General features: G+C 35.3%; 3 protein-coding genes across 4 annotated transcripts; 1 reads left to right on the top strand and 2 right to left on the bottom strand.

The window, feature by feature from the left end:
- The first annotated feature begins 1131 nt into the window (after nt 1-1131).
- On the top strand, nt 1132-7530 carry LOC125876093 (dihydrolipoyllysine-residue succinyltransferase component of 2-oxoglutarate dehydrogenase complex 2, mitochondrial-like). The gene is made up of 15 exons (XM_049557208.1): nt 1132-1324; nt 1431-1503; nt 1602-1676; nt 2622-2682; nt 2762-2789; nt 4032-4099; nt 5084-5158; nt 5258-5313; nt 5410-5454; nt 5566-5829; nt 5936-6030; nt 6300-6390; nt 6470-6580; nt 6790-6984; nt 7076-7530. Exons 2-15 carry the CDS (start codon nt 1453-1455, stop codon nt 7265-7267), a joined length of 1407 nt encoding a protein of 468 aa, XP_049413165.1. The 5' UTR covers nt 1132-1324; nt 1431-1452; the 3' UTR covers nt 7268-7530.
- Nucleotides 7531-8420: 890 nt separating this feature from the next.
- Nucleotides 8421-9347, bottom strand: LOC125876082 (putative glycine-rich cell wall structural protein 1). The gene is made up of 3 exons (XM_049557197.1): nt 9341-9347; nt 8882-9184; nt 8421-8653 (listed from the first exon to the last, which is right to left on the bottom strand). The coding sequence occupies exons 1-3, from the start codon at nt 9345-9347 to the stop codon at nt 8586-8588; spliced, it is 378 nt and encodes a 125-aa protein (XP_049413154.1). The 3' UTR covers nt 8421-8585.
- An 873-nt stretch (nt 9348-10220) lies between these two features.
- Nucleotides 10221-21234, bottom strand: LOC125876081 (imidazole glycerol phosphate synthase hisHF, chloroplastic). 2 transcript variants are annotated; one of them, XM_049557195.1, is made up of 19 exons: nt 21015-21234; nt 20779-20861; nt 20027-20121; nt 19483-19586; nt 18379-18548; nt 18145-18259; nt 17580-17635; nt 17455-17493; nt 17267-17365; nt 16446-16508; nt 16302-16364; nt 16131-16213; nt 15862-15970; nt 15698-15751; nt 13858-13945; nt 13647-13684; nt 13389-13494; nt 11999-12165; nt 10221-10514 (listed from the first exon to the last, which is right to left on the bottom strand). In XM_049557195.1, exons 1-19 carry the CDS (start codon nt 21187-21189, stop codon nt 10455-10457), a joined length of 1767 nt encoding a protein of 588 aa, XP_049413152.1. In that variant the 5' UTR covers nt 21190-21234; the 3' UTR covers nt 10221-10454. The 2 variants fall into 2 exon arrangements, with proteins under 2 accessions (XP_049413152.1, XP_049413153.1); XM_049557196.1 differs by lacking the exon at nt 19483-19586 and adding an exon at nt 19063-19166.
- Between the last annotated feature and the right edge of the window lie 820 nt (nt 21235-22054).

Below are 22054 nucleotides of genomic sequence, written 5' to 3'. Positions count from 1 at the left end.
TTTATAAATTTCTGTGGATGAAATTGTCTTAAATAAATATTTCTATTCGATTATTTCTATTTAGATCAAGTATTAACCACGCACATCCATTTTTAAAATGCGAAACATAATGAGAATTTTAATTATATCAGTTTTTAAATATAATAAATTTAATATTTTAAAATACATATTGATAAATGACCATAGTTAATAATAACATATTAACATCTAACCTATAAACTGAAATTCCTAACGTCGCCCAACATGAATACCCCTTTATCTCAATTTACTTAATATAATTTTTTTTTTAGTCCGTCTCAAAAAAAAAAAAAAATCTTCAATTATTCTTAATAAAATGATCTATAATCACACAAATAGTCAAGGAATATTTTAAACTAAAAATCTCAAAAGTAGTCATTTCAATACTTTTACTTATCCACTATTTCCAAAAAATATTTTCACTTCTACTTGTCAATTTAAAAATATCAAGAAAAGAGAATTATTTTTTCCTAATTCACCTCAATGAGTACATTTTTTCTCAAATCATTTTCAAGACTTAAAACTATACATTAATTAATATGAGTATTGTTGTAAAATATTTAAATTAATCATTGTTTTGTTAAGAGACATGTACATAATTCAAAATGGACAAATAAAAATGAACATGGAGAATATTTATAATAAAAAAAGTGTTGAAAAATACCCCTAAACTCGACGGGAATTACTATTTTCATCACGAACTATTAATAATATTAAAAACAACCCTTAATTTAACTAACTGAAGAGTTAAATACACCTTGAATCTTGCAACATGAGTGAGATACACCCCCAAATTCTCACCTGTTTAAAATATTTTCAACACTTATCTCGATTTTTTATTAAGAGTTTCATGCTCGTACAAGAGTTGGAGCCACTTGTTATGTTAAGTAAAGAGGTGTCAGGTTGTCAATCATTTGGACATTAAACTAATAATTTGCGTCAAATTTAAAAATATTTTCAATATCATATAAATAGAGACGAAGGAAGTACGACATACCAAATAAAGGGATTTTATTTACTATATTTGATCCACATCAAAATAATCATAGTCAATGTATATATAACGTAAAAATACGAATAATAAAAACACGAGTCAATTAGTAAATAATTTGGCTTATTTTCAGGACAAAATGACAGGTCCAGTTCCATTTTCCATCTATAGCGAAATACGGTAAAAAAAAAGGAAACAAAAGGTCTGAATAAAGAAAGCTTAAGCAGCTGTTCTTCGTGGGCGAAAATTCAATCGGCGCCTTCTTCTCCAACCCTACAATCTCTTCAAATTTCACTTTTCTTCCATTAATATCAGGTCTAAAATCTTCATTCTCACTGTTCATTTTCTCATAGTACGCAAGATCTGTTTACAGTAATTCGTAGATTTTTTTTTTTGATTTTTTGTTGTATTGATTGAACAGTTCTAAGAGATCGAGAGCTGCGATGTTAGGTGTTTTAAGGCGCAAAGCTATTTCTAGCGCCTCTTTTACTTCGGTATGAATCCTGATGTAGTTTTACTGCGTTTGTTTTGATGTATTAATTGCATATATTTGTATAATGAGTTGCTGAAATTATTGATTTTGGTGGACCAGTGTGTAAGGAAATCTCTGCATACGGTTCGACCTGCAGTATGCAAATCTAGAATTCCATCTGCTGCAGCAGAAGAGGTAATGTCTATTTATGAACTATCCTCTTTTTTTCATTTAAGTGGTCGGAGTTCTTAATAGGATACAAAGATAAATTGCTATTTTATGGAGGTGAGATTTTTATTAAATTGATTTTGGAATATGTTTTGGCAAAAAAAAATAAGAACATTTTTCCATTTAGCTCAAGCCAAGTTCAAGGCATGTTGTTAAATTTCGGCCATTTTTTGGGATAAGCACATTTTTTTTATAACCGCGGTGTCCGGGTTAGCCTACACGCGCCTTGACTAATTTCACGTGATACCTATCACCTCCCACAAGCAACTGGTACCAGATAACTCTATCCAAAAGAAATCACTTCGTCCTTTTGTCCCTAGTGAAATTTTGAACATGAGACCTCATGGTTCTCAACCCACTTCATTGACCACTAGGCTATGCTATACCTTTGGGTGCAGATAAGCACATTGCTTATAGCCTCAATTTTGAAATATGTGATCTTCATCAATTGGTAGTTCATACTATTGATAAATAAATGTGACAGAACCTGTTTGATATTGGTACAAGTTATCTGGAAAATGATTATTGTTTTCTCTAGACTCTAGTATGGTAAATTTTAAATTTATCAAGATTTTGATACAACAGTTTCAAATTTTACAGTGTCGTACTCTTATCATAACTATTGTTAAAATTGCATGTGGCTATCCTTACTTTCTCCTTATGCAATGTATTGGTACTAGCCTTTTTTCTGTGATCGATTCTATAACATCATGCTCTGACTTAGTAAGCTATTCAGATTCCATGACATACTGTCTATGGCAACCCTTCTGATACTTAACCATTCAGACTCTTATTTTTTGTCCTCCGCCTCATTGTATTGAACATGAGCCTTCATGCTATTTGTCTTGCTGCTGTTTTTATTTCTAATCCCATTTAAAAGGTTGTGATGACGTATTTTGAAAATGAGAACAGATATCATTGCTTACTAGACAATGTGGTCATGTGCGAAATTTCAATCAGCTTGTGCTGCCTGGTACGTGTAATTAATCTATGATGACTCAGTGCATTTATACTGGTGTGCTATTATAATGAGCTCCTACTTCTTAATCCAGGGTGCTCATCAAATTTGCGCCCAGAAAGGTTAGTATATATTATTGCTAAACATCTTTCATATGTTATTTGAATCTTAGAGCATGAATAAATGCACAATGTATTTATCGAAGTAGCCATTCTATTTTTCTCTGCCGAGGTCAAACTCGGTAGAATTTTCCATTGCTTTATAGTTTTATTATCTGCATTTCTTAGGGACGTAATCGGTGTTGTTGGATCTGCTTTGTATTTTCATTTGGTTGAATGAGTAACTAAAAGTTGAGATACTCCAACTAATTACTCTGTGTTGGAGTGCCAGTGTGTGCATGTCCTTAGAGGAGGTGGAGATAGTGGACCTCTGTTAGTGAATGTACTACCTGTGTGATAATGATAGTGTGTGCATGTCACATAGCTTGATTTTCAAAAGAGAAAACATGTTAAATAACTTGCACTATGGAAGGTTGTTGAAGTTTGTGTGATTAGTTAGTTTGTTGTGCACAACTTCATATATTTTGAAATTGTCTTGAAGCATTTGGGATGTCCTAAAGTGATATCAATAGTGCCACTTTTTATTTTTATGTGTATATAATATGTTGTATAAAATATTTGAACTAAGCCAATGCAATTGGTGTAATTACAAGTTGTGCAAATCAGCTATTGTGTCTAAAATATCATCTACAACTTGATGATCAAAAGCTAGTTTGCACCAAAACGCATCTAAATCTGAGGCACTGTATGTTTCTTCTTTTTGCCTTCAAAATTCTGCTATTTCTTTCTCTGAATGTCACATTTTCCCTTATAACCAATTAAAAAGACTCCTAGCAAATAATCGGCTAATGCAATTTGATTGGCTAACTTATAAAACACTTGAAGAAGTCTTGACATGAAGAAGATTATATTGAATTTCCATGCAAATTTAAAAAGGGATAGCAATCAAGATAATTATATATGTTAACAATTTTAGTTGTGCTCTACTAATGAAGCCTAGATACTTGATTTTTGGTCCAACCAAAAATCATATATTGTCCTAATTTATAATATGCATTTTACCCAATTTGAAGTGTATAGGCGTTGGGAATGTTCAGATACATCAATTATTACCTTGTTGTGATGCTTGGATTCATATAGTCGACCTAACTTGTTTGGGTTGAGGCATATTTGTTGTTGTATGTTAATTAGAAAAAATACGAGACTTGGTGATATGTTCATTCTCTCTCTCTCTCTCTCTCTCTCTCTCACACACACACACACACACACACCAGTTGGTTATATGAATTAGTGCATTGCTTGCAGGGCTGTGACCAATCTTTGCTCAAGTCCAATACTATCAAATTGGAGCAGAACTTTCTGCGCAAATAGTGGTATATTTTTCTAATAATTTATTAAGCTTGGCTGGAACGCTGATGCAAATGAAATTAGTCATGACATGCTTACACTGAATATAATATTGTTCAAATATGTAACTTGGTCTCTTGGTATTGTTCCTGCAGTTGATCATGGTCCCAACTCCCATCACATGTATTCTTTAGCACTTTTGAACTTTTGAATTATCAGTTAGATATTCCTAAGTCAGTTGTACCTTCTCTTCTAAATTATTGTTATCTTCACATAGTTTATTGAAGTTACCGTATCTTTTCCTCTTTTTTGGGATTGCGGTCTTATATAGAATTATATCATAGATACTTAAAAGTGTGACAGGTATCTTTTGATTTCCTATTATTGTACCAAATGATTGGCTGTTAGTTGTGGTCCTTTGCAAATTTCTGTTTGGAAGTGGAAGAAGTATTTGCATTATCTACCTGGAGGATATAACTAATTAGCTCAATTTCAAAAAAATATAGCTAGTTAGCAGTTTCAACTCCGTATAAAGTTCTCTATCATCTCTAGGATCAAGACTGCCATTATCATCAACATTGATGCCATCAAGAAGGGCCTGTCCATCATCTTCGCCGCATAGGAACTACGTGATCACTCCAATGTTGCCTTTGCATCCAAGGGTCACAGATGTCAATATGATTCTTTTCAATAAGTGGAAATCATTATTGTTTAAAGAATTTATGATAAGAAGCTAGTTCAATTAGTTTAATGACCCTATCTTAAAGCCTAGCATCTGGTGGAGTACAAGAAATTAAGAATTAGGTGGAAATTGGCACTTCGTTTACAGTTTAAAAAATGTTGGAATTCTTAATGTATCATGCAATAATGTATTGAAAGCTTCCATTTATATTTTAATTGTTCTTTCATTTTCTTTCTCCTTTTCTCTGCCATTCCTTTTCCCTTATTCTGTATTGCTACAGTTACTCACTATTTTTTCTTTTATTTGCCTGTCAATAACTGTAATGAAGGTGATACCGTTGACGCTGTTGTTCCATATATGGGTGAATCCATAAGTGATGGGACACTGGCCAAGTTCCTGAAGAGTATGTCCTTATTGATGTGGTCTCTGATCTATTTTATATGCAGTAGTATTCATAGTCTCTGTACTTACTGTTTTTTCATGTTTCCTTCTATATGGGCAGATGTTGGTGACAGAGTAGAAATTGATGAGCCAATTGCTCAGATTGAAACGGATAAGGTACCTAGCTTCTAATTTTAGTTGATTTCAATCACATTATCTCAGGTCTCTCTGGAGATTAATGGCACTTATATTTGAATGATCTTTATTTGACAGGTAACCATTGATGTTACCAGTCCGGAAGCTGGTGTAATCCAAAAGGTAGAACATCTTTGGCACTGGAACTCTGCTTTGCTCAACCTCCGACTACCTAGTTTATTACATTTTGTTTTTTGATCAACAACTGCTGAATCTGGTTTTGAATATCTGTAGTTTGTAGCCAAGGAAGGGGACACTGTCGAACCAGGCAATAAAGTTGCTATCATTTCAAAATCTAGTGAGGGTGTGGAACATGTTGTTCCATCTGAGAAGTCCTCTGAGAAAGTAGCTCCTCCAGCTGAGGATAAGAAAGAGGAAAAGGCAAAACCTCAAGTTGAGACGACTCCCGTCAAGGAGAAGCCTAAGGGAAGTTCACCTCCACCCCCTAAACGCTCGCCTACAGAGCTCCAACTTCCTCCCAAAGAACGGGAAAGACGAGTGAGTCAATAGCTAATGCTGTTGTAATCTCATTGTCATGGCACTACTCGTTTATGTAACTTGGCACTTACTGTGTGTTATCTTCTATAATCTGTTTTGATGACAGGTTCCCATGACCAGGCTCAGAAAAAGAGTTGCCACACGTTTGAAAGATTCTCAGAACACATTTGCTTTGCTGACAACATTCAATGAAGTTGATATGTAAGTTTGGACTTTGATTTTGTATAAGACACTATCTTTTTGTGCTAATATTTCTGCACCTTTATCATACGTTTAGAGAAACAGAAAATTGATCTAGGAATTGAAGGTTATAAACTTCAGTTGCCTTTTCCAATTTATTTTCCTAGAAGCAGATTGGTCTCTGTTTTGACCTAGGAGGGGTGTGGGCATTTATCATATGTGATGTCGTATTTTTTTGCATCTGTGTTGACCTTATGTTGTATTTCTTTTTTCATTGTTGCCCTATTCAGGACAAATTTGATGAAGCTCCGTTCTGATTACAAAGATGCCTTTGTTGAAAAGCATGGAGTGAAGTTAGGATTCATGTCTGGATTTGTGAAAGTATGGAGAGGACTACTTTCTGTTTGTTTTTACATATTCATTGTCAAATTCTGGCCTAAAATGCTTATATAAATTTCAGGCAGCAGTTAGCGCACTCCAGAATCAGCCAATAGTTAATGCAGTTATCGATGGTGATGACATCATATATAGGGATTATATAGACATCAGTATCGCTGTTGGTACACCAAAGGTAAGCTAGCACTTCTTTTGCCTCAAAGTTTCAGATTAGCCAGTCTTGCATAATTCCTAATCAGTCTCAATTTGTCCTTCAAACTCTCTTTTATATGGACTCTACTTTTTGAGTTTTTGGCAGTGTTTTCATAGATGTCGAAAGTAAAATGAGAACTGCAAGAGAGATTTTAGGCATGATATGAAGTATCCTTTTTTCTCCTTGCTCAGGGTCTTGTTGTTCCAGTTATCCGCAATGCTGAGCAGATGAATTTTGCTGAGATAGAAAAGACAATTAACACGCTTGCTAAGAAGGCAAATGATGGGAGCATATCTATTGATGAAATGGCTGGAGGGTCATTCACAATTTCAAATGGTGGAGTGTATGGAAGTCTTATCAGTACCCCTATCATAAATCCTCCCCAGGTATGTATCGTAGGAAGTGATTGCAATTACCTTATAGTTATACTGTTATAGAGACATCTCACCATCAAAAATTTGTTGCTTGATTTTGTAGTCTGCTATCTTGGGAATGCATTCAATAGTCAGTCGCCCAATGGTCGTTGGAGGCAATATTGTTCCTAGACCAATGATGTACATTGCTCTGACATACGATCATAGGCTGATCGATGGAAGAGAGGCAGTGTTCTTCTTGAGAAGAATTAAGGATGTGGTGGAAGATCCCCGTCGCTTGCTCCTTGATGTTTGAAGATTGGCAACAACATCTGGCTTTTGATTTTGATCCGTCCGGGGGTATACCTAAGTGTACAACTCAATCATAGAACCAGAATAAATGGCAATATCAGAGTTTTGTTGGCCTGAGGTGTTGCTTTGGTCCTCTGATTATTGCAGCCACAGCTGTATTTGAGATTTGCAGATAGAACCATAAAGATTTTGCGTTCCTTCCCATTCACCCTTTTTCACAACTATATTTACTTTGCATGATATTTATTTCTCGTTTCAAATATTAAACCAACTTGAACTTTCTTTGAATTGGCACACACTTGCATTAGCCTTTTGGCTATAATATTTTCTTCTGTATTGGAGTTCATACACGTTTGAATATTCATCATGTTGGTCCCATTATTTTAATACTGATTTAAATTGCTATCACCTGCTTTGTGTGTGTGTGATGTAGGTGGGGATAGCATATGTTTTCCATTTTGGGTTTCTCACCTGGCGTTTGGAGCTCCGTTCTCAACAAGATTTTTTCCATGGAGCTCCGAAGCAATCTCACCATACCACTATCCCATGTTGGTGCGTTCTTATTAAAGGGCATTTATGAGCCTTTCAATTTTTAAATGGGGATCTTTATTGCGATTTGTGATCTTACATAGATAATTGGGTCATTTACACTTTTGCTCCTTGTTTGTGCTAGGCTTCAATTTTTGCTCCTTTTAAGGCAAATTTTTTTACACTTTTGCTCCTTGTTTGTGCTAGTCTTCAATTTTTGCTCCTTTTAAGGCAAATTTTTTTATGGGGTTTAAGTTTTTATTTTTTTGCATCATAATATTTTTGAAAGCGTCTAGATTTTGAACTTGTTTTTAGTATTGTTGATGTTCCAAATATGGGAGTTCAATTAATGTTTGAATGATCCAAGAAAGAAAATATGATTAATTCAAGTTCTCCAAGCTTTAGCATCTCCATATACATTTCCCTAAATGGACATGGAGCAACAAGAGGGAGACAATGGATGACAAAAATACCTCCCACTTGTTTTTGATCGTTCGATGGTCTTGAATTTACGATCTTAGAGTTAAAAGGTGAAAGTGGTTACCATATGAATTCTGAACTCCCTTTTTATAATATGTGCAAATCCAACCAGCCCTTATAATTTAGAGTGAAATTAAGAAGAGGAAATTTATTATATTACCAATTGGAAACACAAAGTACATAACATTAAGCTAAGAAAGAAAAGAAGAAGTAGAAGCATGCATGAATAGTACTTAATGCATGCATCATGACTTGTACTCCATGCATTGGCTCGTGTTCATCCTATTCCAACTCCCCCATGCAAATTTATTGAATCAAATTCCACCACCGCCGAAACCTTCTCCGATACCAAATCCATAACCATTACCACCATTCTCTCCGCCTCCTCCGCCACCGCCACCACCACCATTGCCGCCATTACCGCCTAAACCCAATCCTTGGCCACTACCGTAGCCAAATCCTGCCCCATGTCCTCCATTACCACCATTCTCCCCGCCTCCACCTCCGCCGCCGCCACCTCCTCCGCCACCGCTCCTACCGTCTGAACCTAACCCCTGTCCACTACCGTAGCCGAACCCAATTCCTGCACCATGTCCTCCATTCTCTCCACCTCCACCGCCACCTCCACCACTGCCGCCGCTACCGCCATTACCTGATCCCTGGCCACTACCGAAGCCAAATCCAAATCCTGCACCTATACCACTAAAACCACCACCTCCACCACCGCCGCCGCCGCCACCTTCACTACTGCCACCAGCTCCTCCTATAATTTGACCAAATCCTACGCCATTTTCAACAGGAATCTCAAAGACTGTAGCTACTGCATCTCCCTGGAGTTTTCTAGCTGACGTGTCACGTGCAAATACTCCCAAAAAAATTAGAAAAATAAATGCCTTCGAATATTGTGTTGACACTGCATGAAAATAAAATACGTATATAAATATTTTATTTCGATGAGATTAATAACAAGTAAATTATTTGTTACAACATGTTAAAATAAATAAATAGTCAAAAACATTTATACGTAATATTAGTTTAAGAAGACAAAAAAAGGTTGAAGAATCCTTACTTTTCATTGTTGGTGTTCGTATTTAGTGAAAGAAATAAAGTGAGTTTACCAGATATAATTATACACAAAACCAAGAGTTTACATATATATATTAGAGATATAATATAGCTGAAGATAATTAATGTGAGAACAAAAACTGAACATAAATATTATATTTGTAACAGTAATATTTAATGGATGAAAATTTATCCACTTAATTAAAAACCTCATAAAATTTGAATTATAACGCACATTATCTTCCTCTTGACATTCTAAAGGTTGGCCGAATCTAAAACTTTATGATAAATATACTTTGTAAGTTGACACTTAGATGTAAATGCAAAAATAATATAAATGCTGGAATAATATATCATTTGGTCGACCTAGTCTAATATATAGAACACTTTAAAACATACTAGTCCAACATGCACTGCCCCAATTTTCTTGCAATTTATTGACTCTTGTTTTCATGACTATGGCTCTTGGAGTGAGTAAAGCAGCCAGGCCTATAGCTTATGTCATAATTTAAAGATGTCAACATGCATCCCAGCTTCCAACAATCCGTTGCTCAAATAGTTAAGGTAAACCCAAAAAAATCATTCTCTTAACAAACTCCAGTTTGTAAATCAATTATCAAAATATATGTATGTAAACAAAGTTTGTAACCGATTAAACAAAGTTTTTGTTGCATTAAATAAACATTCTACAGTGTCACAAGCCACGTTATTAAGGATGTGTTTATGAACAATATTGATTGCTAGGAGTTCAAAGAACATAAAAATCAAATCACGATCAAATAGGAAATTAATATTAGCTAAGAAATTTGTGAACTTTGTTCCTCACTCAACGAAATGTATATTCATCATTCACAATGATACTCGGAACTAATAACCCACAGACATGTCCAAGTAAAAACTGATATACTGAATAAAGTGTACACAAATAATTTAGCAATATAATTTTACATAATAATCTGTTCAAAATTGGCACGAGGCTACAAGTGCAAGATATTGAAAAATGCTTCGTTTGCAGCAACAAGATAAAAGAAACTGATATTCAATGGTATAAACATCAAGTAACAACGAGTGGCAGAGGATAGGACTGCATATCGAGTTGCTCGATAGCAAAGATGTGGTTACATTCTAATTTCTATGCCTTCCTCTGACAGGTGCTCTTTCACGGCTTGGATGGGAACCTGAAATTAAAGAGACAAATTATAAAGCCTACATCAGATCTCCATATTATGTGTGCCTATATTTCCCAGAATTGTTTTATGTTATTATACCACGTTTGGTAAGTAGACAAGAAACAAGTTATTCATGTTGTATTCCAGAACTAATACATGTTGCAGGTTAGTTTTAAACAAACACTTCCCTCCCAAAAACTCTAGTTCAACCATGTTTATGTTCATTTTTACTATCTCGTTAGTGTTAGTGTGTATGAGGTGGTGGGTGGGGTTCGGGATGAAACATGAGGATTTGTACTGCATCCTTTTGTACCATGTGTCACGGACTTAGAGTTTCACTAAAGTTTTGTGATCTTGTAAGCTCAAGTATGCCCTTTGAAACTAACTCTAGTTCAACCATGTTTATGTTCAATTTTTACTTTCTCGCTAGTGTTATTGTGTATGAGGTGGTGGGTGGGGTTCTGGATGAAACATGAGGATCTGTACTGCATCCTTTTATACCATGTGTCACGGACCTAGAGTCTCACTAAAGTTTTGTGATCTTGTAAGCTCAAGTAAGCCCTTTGAAACTAAGACGAAGAAGAGTTTTGAAAGAAGGCTTTGTGTTGATTGTGGAATGCTTTACACTTTGTTGGATGACGTTGCAAATGGGAGACCCTCTATTTATACTACCTCCTAGGGGCCTTTGTGTAAATAATATTTACAATACAAGTCCCTCTATATTTACACTTTGGTTTACATTCTAGAATTCTCTACAAGTTTTAGGAAATTCTAAAGCCTTCTTGAAAATATTTAGGGGTTCTAGAGTTTTCCATATACCTCTCCAAAACTCTAGAATTCTCCCTCTATATTTACACTTTGGTCCACATTCTAGAATTCTCTACATGTTCTAGGAAATTCTAAAGCCTTCTTGAAAATAGCTAGGAGTTTCTAGAGTTCTCCATAAACCTCTCCAAAACTCTAGAATTCTCCCTCTATATTTACACTTCGATCCACATTCTAGAATTCTCTACAAGTTCTAGAGAATTCTAAAGCCTTCTCGAAAATATCTAAGAGGTTCTAGAGTTCTCCATAAACCTCTCCACAACTCTAGATTGGCAAAGTGGCGGGACATGACACATGGCTTTGTTTAAAGTCATATATTAACTATACACTTCTGGAAGAAATAAAAAGGCATTTTCAAGAGAGGTTAATTATGCTAACAACCGACAGATATTACTTAGATCCATTTAAGAAAATATTAAAATCCCCTTTATAGGTGAGGCTTTGCTCGTTAAACACAAATCGTAGATATCTGCTTTCTCTGAAGACGTGCATGCTGCCAGCACTCAGCAGAGACATCGGCATCTACCTTTTATTGATTATCCAAAGATTTACGTGTCTCTCATCTAACTTCTGCCAATCAATCTCTTTTGTTATCGAGCTCACAGAAACTGAACATTGATCGACTTAAAGGCACAAAAAGAAAAATTTGTTTAATATAGTCATCTTACCTCCTTCCTATGGAAAATTCCAGCAGCAAGGGCAGCAGAAGCATTTGTTTCTCTGAAGACCTCTGTAAAGTGTTCAACAGCTCCAGCTCCACTGCTTGCAATCACAGGAATGCTTACGGCATCTGAAATCAACTTAATTAGGTCTATATCAAATCCCTTTCCTTGACCTGAAAAAGCATAAGAAGAGCAATAATTAGGGGTTACAATGTCACACAAATACATGAAGCGGATTCTTGCAAAGAGCGAAAAAGGAACGCACAGGTTGAATGACCAATCTGTTATCCTAACAAGAATGGAAAAAAAAAAAACACAAAATTGCAAGCATTGGAGTAGAGCTAATGGGTGAATGAAAATTCTGTCCTAAGGGAATAAAAAAGTCATATTAAGAGTGGCCAACTATGCAGGTTTTGTATGGTTCCATTCACAAGTACCATGGATCACACCATGTAAGTTAAGAAGGGAGAAATAGAAAAATAATTACACAAGGAAGGCATAATGTAGCAAATACTCCTCCCATCCAATTTTACCATTTGTTAAAAAAACTTTTAAATACAATGCAAGTAATGGGTTCAAAGATGAAGCTTTCTTTGACTTTTCACAGATTTGAACTTCTAATACAAAAGGGAGTTTTTTATTTCTTTGCTTCTAAAACAACTCCCTTCTGGTGCAATGGGAACAATTTCTGGACAAACAAAAGCAAAAAAGACATGCAAATCCTACTCTTAGGGATGACAGTGGGGCGGGGCGGATGCAGGGCAGGGTGGGTTTAAGGCTATATGGGGCAGGGCAGGTTTAAGGTTGTGCGGGGCGGGTTGAAGTAGACTTTTTTTAAAATTAATACGGGGCAGGGCGGGTTACGGGTATATGTGATTTTATGTGGGTTCAAATTTAATTTTAAGTTTTTACATGTTATAAGAGTGATAGAGCATTATTTATTAAGATAATTTCTATAAATCTACCAAAATATTCAAGATAGTAAATGAAAATGGTTCAATATAAAATAATACAATTTCTTACATGTTTTCCAATTGACCTCTAAAAAATAAATTTTTAAGTCACTATCCTATTAAATTAATACAACTTAATGAAAAAAAGAATATTTTTATGAATTTTATTTTCAGAAACTTAACTAGAAAAAAGAAAATATTAAAAAAGTTGGGGCGGGTTGAAAAGGAAAAAAGTTGGTATGCGGGGGCGGATTAAAAAATTTGCGGGTTAAGCTCAACCCGCCCCACCCCCACCCCGCACCTCCCCATTGCCATCCCTACGGCTACTGTTGCTTGGCAAATATGTAGAAATACCAAATTATGGCGCATTGACCATCTTCAGACCCATTCTAACACGACCTCGAATGTAGGATATATATACGTCAAATTCATGAACATCGTACCATCACAATCAATGCAGTTTAGCAGTATCTCCCCAGCTCCTAATTCCTCAACAGCTTTCGCAAGCTCATAAGCTCCAATAGGGCGGCCTTCTCTCCCACCACTCACCTTGAAACATAGAATTAAATTGAACTTAGGGTGAATATATAAAAACTATCAACCGTGAAAAACAATCTTCATATTTCATGTGACACCAATAAGAGAATGAGATTGCAAGAATAACGGTTTGTAATTTATAACAAAAAAGAGTCATTGCCCACCGTGCACTGGTACCATGCATACTCTTCTCCATTTGGACCTGAAACCAGTAGACGCACTTCAGTCATTACCTTCTTGCCCCATTTTTTCTTGGTCAAGTGATAATGTGATTTTAAGCCGTTCTTGGGCAAATGATTTCTCTTTCTATGAGGAAACACTGGATGCAGGTAAACTACTAAATTACTTTGGAAGAGAATATCTGAATGCAATTACCTGGGTTTCTCACTTTCACAGTCCTGAATTCCACAGCCTTGGGGTCCTTTACGTACACCCTTCGAGGATCAATGCTTACAACTACTGCCTACAATATCACAACACATCCAACCAATTACAATATTTTTCTTGCACAACTTGCCCACTAAATAATGAGTATGCTATTCATATATGAAAGCAAGCAGATAAGGAAAAGCACTTATGGACTAATATGTCTGAGTCACTCTTCATCGGTGATGACTAGTGCCGGCAAAATGAGCCCACATTTTAATGGGTTGGGTGAGTGACTTTTTACATGGGTAAAATATGGGTTGATACCCATATTCAACCCATAAAAATATGGGTAACCCTTCGGGGTGGCCCAGTGGTTTGGGCTTGGGACTTCCATGTTGGAGGTCTCAAGTTCGAAACCCCTTGCCAGCCAAAGCAAGGGGTTTGCCTTCTGGGTCGAGCTCGTCGCACCGGGCTTGCCTAGTGCGGGTTACCTCTCCTATGTGGTTTGCGAGCTATTGCATAGAAGCGGGGGTTTTACCCTGTGCGCACCCAAAGGGTAGCGGCTGCAGGTTTCCCTTGTCATAAAAAAAAAATATGGGTAAAATATGGATTAGCCAAATGGGTTGAGCTTTTAACTTCTATTCACTCAAAATTCACGATATTACTAAAAAAAATTGTAACTTCTCCTCCTTTTTATGTTCTTCTATAGAACTAATTATTTTTCTCTATAATTGAAAAGGTGAAGTCTTTGGCCCTCCAAAAATATATATTTTAAATGGACATTTCTTTTGTTAATTATAATTATATTTTTATATTTGTTTAATTTTATATTGGAGATTAAATAATAGTATAAAATAAGCAAATCATGTATTAGTATGGACATTGCTTAAGCCTTAAAGTGCATTAAGCATATTTTAGTCCAAAAATGCAACTATTCATTTACTTTGAAATTACGGAAAAGGGTCAAAATTGCCCCCGAACTATATGAAATAGATCATTTATACCCTTCGTTACATTTTGGGATAAAAAATGCCCCTGTTGTTATCCTAAGAGACCACAAATACCCTCAAGAGTTAACACCCCAAATTTTTGTTGACGTGGCAAGCCACATGGGACTAATCCTTCCACCTAAGCGTTGCCAACTAGGATTCACTACAAAAAGAACTAGACCTCAAGAGTTCTTTTGTAGTGAATCTTAGTTGGCAATGCTTAGGTGGAGGGATTAGTCCCATGTGGCTTGCCACGTCACTAAAAAATTGGGGTGTTAACTCTTGAGGGTATTTGTGGTCTCCTGGGATAACTGCGGGGGTATTTTTGATCCCAAAGTGTAATGGAGGGTATAAGTGGTCTATTTCGCATAGTTCAGGGGCAATTTTGACCCTTTTCCGTTGAAATTAAAAATATTTTCCCCTTGTTATTACATAAATTTATTTTACATTGAAAAGCTAGGATTTTTTTTTAATTTTATGATACAATAAAACTAAATGAAGCATTTTCAACATTTTTCATCTAAATAAAATAAAATATTTTTTCCATGTTGAATTCTTAAGTAGAGTACTATTTATCCATGAAAATATGGGTAAACTAGTATTTTACCCAATCTATTTGTTACCCATATCAAATATGGACGGGTTGAATTATTACCCATTTTATGTTGACCCATTTTCAACCCGACCAAATTTGACCCAACCCGTCCATTTTCCACCACTAGTGATGACTGGAGAGAAGAAAATTGGAAACTAAGATATTCAATCTAGGATAGTGACACAACAAATGTGTTATAATTACTATCAGACATCACTATCTGAAGAAACTAGCATAAAGTTTAACATGGCTTCAAATCAACCTGATTTCCATAAACTCGAGAGATCTGCTCTAGACTGCTCTTTCCAGTTTTCACCTTCAAAGACAGTAAGTGAAACGATAAGCAGATTGACGTTACTATAAATAAGGAAGCATTTTTTGTTGAAAATAAACAGATTAACTTTCACATAGATGAGTATCACATACTCCAGATTTTAAGTATTCTTCCGCAGCATAAACAGCATCACTTCCAATAGAAATTTTGTCTGCCCCAGAACGAAAATACTCTGAAGCAACTTCCAAACTAGAGTAGTATCTGCGAGTAAGTTTATATATCAACTAGTGAAGTTTGAACATCGTCCACAATCCCTAACTAACATTATTCAATTTTTCAACTCAGTTTTAGGCAAACAATTTGGAAGATTCAAAGCAAATGATTATTGATGGTATGAACAGGATAACAAATAGCCATAAACCTGCCATTCGCATCTTTGAAGTCTCTAATACCACCTCCAACGGTTAATGGCACAAAAACATTCTCTGATGCATACCTCAATACCTAAATGGCAAATCAAATAGAACAAACTATCACAACACATCCTCTTGATTGGGAACGATTAATCAGAATATTGAACTAAAGAACACACCTGCAACATTGGCAGATCGCCCAAGGGGAAGTCTCGGAAAGCAGTAATATTTAAAAAGCTGACCTAAACCACAGAAAGCAACTAATTAGTCTAGGGTCAGGTTAGAGTAACATAGAGTTACAGATAACTAATGCTAGGATAAACCTCATCTGCCCCATCCTTGTAATACTGTCCAGCAAGATCCACGGGCTTGCCAAGGTTTCTCACCTTCAGGAAAGACAATCATTTTCAAATAAAGGAATGTATTGGAAAAATAGAATCAAGTAAGACATCCACATGGGATTTTAAAGAGTAGACGTCTACAAAATTTATACTTTGGTGTAAGGGAGATATAGTAGATAACTTTAGATCAGCTGATGGAATTTATAGGTGTTTTAGAAATCTAACTGATACAGCTATACAAAAGCTTGTAAGTTTTTGGGTACCTCCTCGGTATCTTATCCTCAAAAAAGAAGAATCAAGTGTCTGACACCAAGAACCTCTGAGGACACAAACCAGCTAGCTAACAAGCTTCCTCATTATTTTTCTACTGTTCCTTCTGTTTTCATTTAGATAACTTACAAGTATGAGTCCAGAACCACTTATCACAGAGTGCCACCAGGTCTGGTAATCTAAAAATTTACAACTTTTTAGCTTCCATTTTCTAATCTCAGAGCAATAGATTTGACAAAAAATAAGAACTAGTAATTTTTTTCCCTTTTACAGCGGAAGAATAAATCCCTTTATTTTTTCGATAAAGAAAAATGACAAAAGTTTATTTTCCTAATCTTTTTTACATCTCTTGATGACCTCCTTTTCTAAATAAGTTTTGTCGGCTCTCAGTTTTTCTAGAGAGTTTGTGATTTATAGTGTTCACTTTCAACTATCTGCGGACCAACTCCAACGTTGAACAGCTTAAAAGATTAATTTGAACTGACAGAGTTCAAAAGGAGCTGATGGTTAAACAATGACTAATGCTCACTTACCTCATTTTCTTTTGTATTCTCTCTAACATCGTATTGGTCTCCTTTGGTTACAACCAAGTCACCCTTATCATTTGTCCTCACATCAAGACATGCAATAACCTAAGTAGTCACAAATTCACTAACTTTAGCATTACAAATAAATCAAAAATCCTGAGAATCAAATTCCTACTAAGACGAATATGACCTACCCGTTTTGCAAGTTTAGAGGCATTCCTTTGGACTAGCTTCTGTCTTGCGTGAAGCTTTCATGTGTTAGATGCTTTGAACAGTTAACTTGTGAAGTAAAGCATTAAGTCATAAGCATCACTAATACCTGTGTTCTCCCGGATTTTGGATTCAAGAACCTCCTCAATATAGAAAGGCCAACATCTGGAAACATTACTCCACCAGTTTAAGGATATACTGATTATAAGAAGACAAAAATTAAAGCTCAAGGGGTTGTGTGTGTGTGCTTGTGTATATATCACATGTTTTTGTTCTTTTTGTGTGTGAGTGCGCCCACACATACTCTCTCTCTCTCTCTTTATTTACAACTTTACTATTGTGTTTAACCATAAAGGTCAAAATTAAAGAGGGTCATTTCTGTGCTCTTCAAAAATTAGAAAACAAATTTAAGTATCAATGAACGACATGCAAAAGGTTAAAAGGGCCTATAATATTGTTAATGATTTAGAAATTTTTTTGGCTATATCCTTAACAAATTCTCCATTGATGTTTGGAGGGCTGTGCTTACATTATGATCACTTCCATGCCTTCTATGCTACATTCATCAGATAAAACATAATTTAAATTGATCAAACATAATTAGGTTAACAAGAATTTTGTCATAATTGTTTCTTTTCTTTCATGCTTCAAAACATTTGAGGAAGTCACTGTACCACCACTCTTCTCAGGATGAAACTGAACTGCATGGACATTTCCCCTCTGAATGGATGCTATGAAATCGTCACCGTACTTGCAGGTCGATGATATCCACTCTCTATTTTCATCTGACTAAATTAGGAGAAATGTTAGAATCAAGCTTCTTGTGTATGTACTAAATGAACTTAAAAAATTAGAAAAAAGAGGATGGAATCACTGTCAATATATATTTACTCAATGAGAATTAGTACCGGCATTGCCCGATAAGAATGTACGAAATAGACATGTGATTTTCCAACGTCATCCAAAATTTGAGTATCTTTTGCTATTTTAAGTGCATTCCAGCCAATGTGAGGTACTCTGATCCCTTTAGAAGAGTCAAAACGTCCAACTACTCCAGGAATCAAACCTAGACCCTTTACTGATAAACGTGTCACAAAGTCAGTTTCTCAGATGAAGCGGCTATATGTTAAAACGGTGTATGAAATTGAGGAAAAGCAAATAGAGATATATTCTTAGAGTGTAACAATCACTTGAATTTGGAAGATGGACTATGCAATGAAATTATTATCAAAATTCAAAATATAGTTGCAACTGGAAAAGTGAAACCAAAGGACTCAATGTATGACATCAATAAGGTAACAATGTAAAGCTGGTGGATGGCCCAATCTCATTTCCTTTCGTAGTAAAATTCTTCTAGCTACAACTGCACGCCTTGGATCCTCATCCATGATGATACATTCCAAAATATACAACCATTTTAAATACTAAAATGATCCTGTCTGCTATTGCAGCATACATTAATCTTATAGTTCATAAGTTAAGCATCTTGCTGCATGAGGTCCCTCTTTACACTTAGATAAAAGCCACTTCACTAGAACTCAGTTAATATCAAATGTCTAAAGCCATAAATATACTTAATGTTAGTTTGTGACCTGGTCCATTTTCTTCACTTGACTCAAAAAGTAGCTGCAGTCCAAGACAAATGCCTAGGAATGGGCGATCTTGCTCAATGTAAGCACAAAGTGCTTCAGCCATTCTGCAGAACAATTTTCCCCATAATTTCCAGCGAAGCCAAAAAAGATAATANATGAAACATTCCAAAATATACAACCATTTTAAATACTAAAATGATCCTGTCTGCTATTTTTTTTTGAGAAAGGTAACATTACTTCTATATATCCACAGGTATACTACATCAAAGTGTAGTGCAGCATACATTAATCTTATAGTTCATAAGTTAAGCATCTTGCTGCTTGAGGTCCCTCTTTACACTTAGATAAAAGCCCCTTCACTAGAACACAGTTAATACCAAAGGTCTAAAGGCATAAATATACTTAATGTTAGTTTGTGACCTGGTCCATTTTCTTCACTTGACTCAAAAAGTAGCTGCAGTCCAAGACAAATGCCTAGGAATGGGCGATCTTGCTCAATGTAAGCACAAAGTGCTTCAGCCATTCTGCAGAACAATTTTCCCCATAATTTCCAGCGAAGCCAAAAAAGATAATATGGAATGAGAAAATAAAACAGAAAGAACAAAATAGAGATATGCACGAACTTTCTGCAGACATGTTCTTATTGCTGCAAAAGCTTTAACTAAAATAAATTAGTACAATATATTTTTAACTGGTTCGTCAAATATGTTGTTGGTGTGTCTTTATTAGTACTTTTTTGCAGAAAAAACAGTAAATACAAAATAATGGTTGATCACTCTCAAACAAATACTATCTTTTTACATGTATATGAAGCAAGAGGTTGTATTATCCCAAAGGCCAAAACCATGCTTAAGTTTTGAATTTCTCATATGGCAATATAGTAATTTAAATGTTTATTTACAATAAGAAGTACTGAACAAATAAACAATTCCGTCCCTATGCGTAATATGAATGAAAACCATACCCCTTCTTGTTTAGCACATCCATGGCAGGAGCAAAAGCACCAACCCCAGGAAAAATGAGTCGTTTTGCTTTCAAAATGTCCTCTGGTGTTTGGACCTGGAAGACATTGAAAAAGAAAAGGTATGCAAAGAGCTTGATCAAAAATAATAATGAAAGAGGTACGGAAAGAGAGTAAACAAAACTGAAGATGCATGCATACTTTCTTCATTTTGGCTTTGGTACGCTCTTGTAATAAACTTTGCACACCTCCCCACAATAATTAAACTTAAGAATTATTCCATGATTCTTCAGTTAAAAAACAGAGATTAAGGGGCATGCATATACTCAAATTCTTGAAGTACACAGGTTGATATGACAAAGAGCAAATTCTCGAAATACAAACACTTAAAGGTTGATATGACAAAAAGAAAAGAACATATGAAGGGCAGATATACTGAAAATCCATTCATTGTTGCTCACCAAGACACTGGGAAACAAGAAGCCGCGGTAATTTCAGTTCTACTACTTTATAAGAGTGCAAACTTCATTTGTATACAGTTCCACTACTTTATAAGAGTGCAAACTTCATTTGTATGAACATAAGAGTACCACTGAGCTAAGTAAATGATGTGCATATGGAAAACTAATTTGGTGCGATATATACGTAATACATTCATCTTTGACTTGCATTTCTCTTAATTTCCTACAAATAGACCTCAATTTAAATACTCAAGTTAGAAATAAAAGCCACAACAGCAAAAGCAGAGAGAGTACATCTTTGATGTCGAAACCGAGATGTTTAATTGCATTCCTGAGACTCCGCACATTGCCAGCACCATAATCAAGTACAGTTACCACTGCAAAACAATTAAAGCAACGAGCATTACAATCTCATAGGCTGCTTATCATCAAATTAACCCATCATTCTACATATAATTAACAGTGTATAAGTGTTTTTGCTCATTGATTAATAGTACTCAACATGAGAAATAGAAAATTAATAAACATACCAGAATCATCGGCACCGGTGGCGGAAGCGCGGACTGAGAAGCTTCTGGAAGATTTGTAATTCAGAGGTTTCGCATTAGGCTTGTAACGTAGGAAACGGAGAGACTGAGAAGTGGAGGAATAAGATGAAACCGGTGTCGTCGTTGATGAAGCAGAAGTGAAACTGGCCGCCTCCATTTTCTCTTCTTCAAGCTTTCTGGTTCACCAGTGTAATAAAGTATGAGTGTTAATTTAGCTGGAATTCAAGAATGGCTATTTTTGAAAACTTGACTGAACCAAAAATGAAAAGGTTCTAATTTTGAGTCCATATTTAGAAACTTATTGATTTGGGCCGATAACTGGCAACATGATCTGGGCCTTGAGCCCATCTTCTAGAAGGCCTTGAGTGGTTTTTTGGGCCTACTTGGAATATCTTTTAAGAAAAATGGCAACTTTAATTTGGCCTCAACTGACACTTCAACTTTAGGTGTGCACAGTAGACACTTAAACTTATATAAAGTTGAACAAGTAGAGTCGCGTTTTACATGACATAATCCAAATCAGTTCAAGTGTTGTCACGCGAATTGTCATGTCGGATGCATGTGTCTATTTGTTCAACTTTATACAAATTTAAGTGTTTATTTGTGCACACACAAAGTTGTAAGACATAAATGTTAACTAAAGTCAAACTAAAGGGCACGTTTGTTGCTTCTTTCAAATTTTATGTGTTGATTCTTGAATGTCGTTGTGGCTTTGACTTTGAATGTGTTGCTTGAACCAAAGATTTATACGAAATAATATTTTTACCTTTTCACAGGATATGGGGTAAAGTTAGCATACAAATCATCTTTTTTCAAATTTTCAATAGTGTGATTACATTGAGTATGTATTATACAAATATCTCTTTTTGCGATGTTTTAGATAAATTGAATTATTCTTTTGTTATAAAAAAAAATTAGTGACTTTATATAAAATTGAACAATTATTTGATTGCAAAAAATGATTTATTGAATTTAATGTAATAAAATACGATATGAGTAATCATTCGTGAAAGTTAAATAGA

This window comes from Solanum stenotomum, chromosome 9, assembly GCF_019186545.1.
Source record: "Solanum stenotomum isolate F172 chromosome 9, ASM1918654v1, whole genome shotgun sequence".
Classification (NCBI taxonomy): domain Eukaryota; kingdom Viridiplantae; phylum Streptophyta; class Magnoliopsida; order Solanales; family Solanaceae; genus Solanum; species Solanum stenotomum.
Note: the sequence above shows the minus strand (reverse complement) of the source record. Positions and strands in the feature narration are given on the sequence as shown.